Source organism: Lactuca serriola, chromosome 9, assembly GCF_051521515.1.
Source record: "Lactuca serriola cultivar US96UC23 chromosome 9, Lser_US96UC23_V15, whole genome shotgun sequence".
In the NCBI taxonomy this organism is placed as follows: domain Eukaryota; kingdom Viridiplantae; phylum Streptophyta; class Magnoliopsida; order Asterales; family Asteraceae; genus Lactuca; species Lactuca serriola.
In genome coordinates this window covers 21,063,375-21,067,394 of record NC_136416.1, presented here as the reverse complement: position 1 = coordinate 21,067,394, position 4,020 = coordinate 21,063,375, and the positions used below count along the sequence as shown (strand labels likewise).

Sequence of the window (4,020 nt, the reverse complement as noted above, 5' to 3'; positions counted from 1 at the left end):
ACCCACCGATCAGGCCCAAATCGGCCAAACCGATGATACCTCTCACGTTGACAGCAACCCATTGCAACCCGTTGATGATCATAATATCGATAAAAGTTCTGTCTCACTTCGACGGTCCACTTGAACTTCAGTATTGCCAAGAAGATTAAATGACTACGACCTAAGAATTCTGACATTTGATGAAGAATCTAAGAATTTTAATGAAGCCAAAGTGAAGAAGGATTGGCTTAAAGCTATGAAGTCCGAAATTGACTCCATTAAAAAGAACAATACTTGGAAATTAGTTCCTCCTCTTAAAGATGCTAAACCTACCGGGTTAAGATGGTTATACAAAATTATAAGAAATATGAGTGGATCAATTACAAGGTACAAAGCGCGACTAGTGGCTAAAGGCTATGTACAAGAGCAAGGTATTGATTTTGATGAAGTATGCATGCCAGTAGCTCTATACGAGACAATAAGACTATTGATTGCTTTCGCAACTGGGAATGGATGGAAGATTCATCACATGGACATAAAAACGACATTCTTGTATGGTGAATTAAAGGAAAAAGTGTATGTCAGCTAACCAGAAGTTTTTGTGAAGAAACAAAAGTCTGCAAATTAGCAAAAGCTTTATACGGTCTTCAACAATCTCCAATCTCATGGAATTTGGAACTTAATAATACTTTGAAAATTATGGGTTTTCAACAATGCATGCAAGAAAATCTTGTTTATAGAAAGGTTTCACTTGGAGAATTTAATTTTTGCAATTTATGTAGATGATTTATTCGTGACAGGAACTAGTATAGAGTTTATAAACCAATTCATGAACTAAATGGTGTTGCAATTTGTAATGCCAGACCTTGGACACCTAACTTGATGTTTGGTTATTAAAGTATTGCAAGAAAACGTTTGTGTAAAGGTAAAACAAGAGAGTTATGCCATGAAAATTCTAAAAGAAGCATGTATGGAATACTATAATTCAACTCAATGTCCTATGGAGCCGAGACTAAAACTGTATAAAGCCAAAGATGAGCCTAAAGTTAAAGCTACCTATTATAAGAAACTAGTGGGTTGTATAAGATATATCTTGCACACTCTTCCAGATTTAGCATATTCAGTTGGAGTAGTTAGTAGTTAGATGTAAAGTCCAACAGAATCTCATGCACGTGCTATTAAGAAAATTCTTCTTTCATTACGCGGTGCAACATCTTTTGGGATAATGTATAAATGAATTAAAGATATGAGCTTGCGAGGTTAGAGTGATAGCATTCATAATGTTGACATAAATAACGGTAGAAGTACAACATGCCATGTTTTCTACCTTGGTTGCTCACATATCACTTGGTCTCCCATAAACGAGATACAATAGCATTATCCTCGTGTGAACCTGAGTTCATGGCAACAACTACAACTGCGTATCAGGCAGTTTAGTTAAATAGTTGTTTGCTGAGCTGACATGAATTAAGAAATAGAAGGTATTGAATCGAATAGACAAAAAAATCAACAATTGCACTGTCAAAGAACCATGTCTTACACAGAAGAAGCAAACACATGAATTAAGAAATAGAAGGAGTTGAATCGAATAGACAAAAAATCAACAATTGCATTGTCAAAGAACCATGTCTTTTATAGAAGAAGCAAACACATCCACACTCGATTCCACTTTATTCGAGAGCGTTTTGAAAACGAACAAGTGATAGTTGAACATGTTTTTTGGAGACAACCGACGAGCAGATCCTCTAATGAAGGCCTTAGCAAGGATAAGGTTCACAATAATGAGTTCATTACTTGGCGTGCAAGAATTACTATCTACTGATAAGTTCATGGGGTGGTTATTTGGGAATGTATGAGTCCAACGTGGCAAGATATGTGTTTTTGGTCGAAAAATACCAGATCTTGAATGTTACAATTCTCCCCCACTTGAATTCGACTTCGTCCTTGAAGTACGCTTCCCCAAGTAGCTAGGTAGTGCTCCTTCATCTCGTCCTCCAACTCCCATGTCCATTCTAAACCCTTGCAGTGCCACCACTACACTCTTACCAACTCAACAGCCTTGTTCCTCAAGTTTTTCGTCTTCTTGTCAAGAATCTCCACCGGTCTCTCTATATAATTCAGGAGATCATCAACATAAATATCCTCCAATGGAACCACCGCGGAATCATCCACTTATTATTTCCGCAATTGAAAGACGTGAAACGTGCTATGGATATAACTAAGCTCCTCATGATGATCCAAGAAATAAGCAAACCGACCCACCCAGGCCAAAACCATGAAAGGACCAATGTACCTAGGGCCCAAATTTCCGCTCTTCCTCAATCGGATGACATCTTTCCAAGGTGACACCTTCAGGAGAACCATATCCCCAACCTGGAACTCGAGATCTGATTGGCACTTGTCGGCGTAAATCTTCTGCTGACTATGTGCTGTATGGAATCCACCCCGAACCTACTGGATCAACTCTGTAGTCTTGATTATCACTTCGGTACTCCACATGATTCGTTGAACGACCTCACACTAACTGTAACACCCCGATTCTCAGGTATTGAATTATGTTGAATCTTTTTAGTCTTTGGGTCTACTCGACGAGTTGGTTGCCCTACTCGTCGAGTAGTAGCGGGTTGGTCCACGTGTTTTAGTGACCTACTCGCCGAGTCCAAGAAGGGACTCGACGAGTAAGAGTCGGTAGACAAAACCCTAAATTCTGGGGTTTTGCACCCTATTTAAAGAAGAACACGACTCCTTTGGCCTCTTTAAAGTCCATTGAGAGTCCAGAAAGGCCTTAACTCGAGTGTGTGTGTATTCTTTGGAGGTTTAAGCTTGGAGGGAAGTCTTGGTGAAGGAATCACTCTGAAAGCAAGCTAGTTGAAGCAAGAGTTTGAGGGTTTCAAGTTCTGCATCAAAAAGAGCTCTCTTGAATGTATTAGATAGTTTTTCCCTTGGCTCATTTTCTCCTAAACCCTTTTGTGCATGAGTTTAGGAAAGGGTTCTTGTGTTTAAGCCAAGATCTGAACTTGTAACTTCAGATCTGGACCCCCTTATCTTCTAGATTCATAAAGCCATCAGCCTTGTCTAGTATGAGCCTTCCCCCAAGGATGTGACATCATTGCAAGCTTAGTTGTGACATTTTAGGGTCTTAAAGCCTTGCATGCACGTAAAGTTTGTAACTTTACATGATACGCATGCCTAAGGTAGTTAGATCTGCAATTTGGGTCCTTGGCATGGCTTAAAAATTGTCTGCATGGTTAAAGGGCTAAAGGGACTCGACGAGTCGCATAATCGACTCAGCGAGTCATATGAAGATAGGCATTGAACTCAACGAGTTGGATGAACAAATCGGTGAGTCCGATGAAGATCACCGTAGCCCCGACGAGTTGGATGAACAACTCGGCGAGTCGGTTAATGTTTCCCCAAGTTGATGGATGTGTGTGAACCTGTCTGTAACGACCGAAAAATTCCAACCAATTTAAATGTTTCAAAAACAACCCAATTTCATTAAATTATTACAAAAAGGTTTTCAATACAATTTATTTAGAGTATTCCCATAATCACATCATAAACATGAGGAGCGGTACGATCACGCTTTCGCCTTGCCACGGTCTCCTGAAGAACCTGAAAAACATAAAACCACAACTGTAAGCCCGAAAGCCTAGTGAGATATCCCCAAAATACCAACCACATATACCATACACGCATAACATGCCATATCATATCCGATCACAGAACAGCCATGCACTTCGGGTCTACTGTGTGACTGGTCTGCCGCACCGGCCAACAGTCCACCTGGTCCACCCTCCGAGTCTAGCAATATACATCGAGTCTATAGTGTGATTGGTTCGCCCGCACCGGGCCTTCAATCCACCTGGTCCACTCTCTGAGTCTACAGTATGACTGGTTCGCCCGCACCAGGCCTTCAGTCGGCCTGGTCCACTCTCCGAGCCTCGACACGTCTGGTCCACCCTCTTGGGGCCTACAGCCTATCCGGACCGCTCGCTGGGCCTTCGGGACAACCGGTCTGCCTTGGGTATCTTGGCCTAC

The 4,020-nt window shown here is 41.2% G+C and overlaps 1 protein-coding gene across 1 annotated transcript; it reads left to right on the top strand.

Annotated features, from left to right (window-relative positions):
* Nucleotides 1–235: 235 nt before the first annotated feature.
* Nucleotides 236–568, top strand: LOC145075422 (putative mitochondrial protein AtMg00820). Its single transcript, XM_079021675.1, has one exon. It carries the CDS (start codon nucleotides 236–238, stop codon nucleotides 566–568), a length of 333 nt encoding a protein of 110 aa, XP_078877801.1.
* The last annotated feature ends 3,452 nt before the right edge of the window (nucleotides 569–4,020 follow it).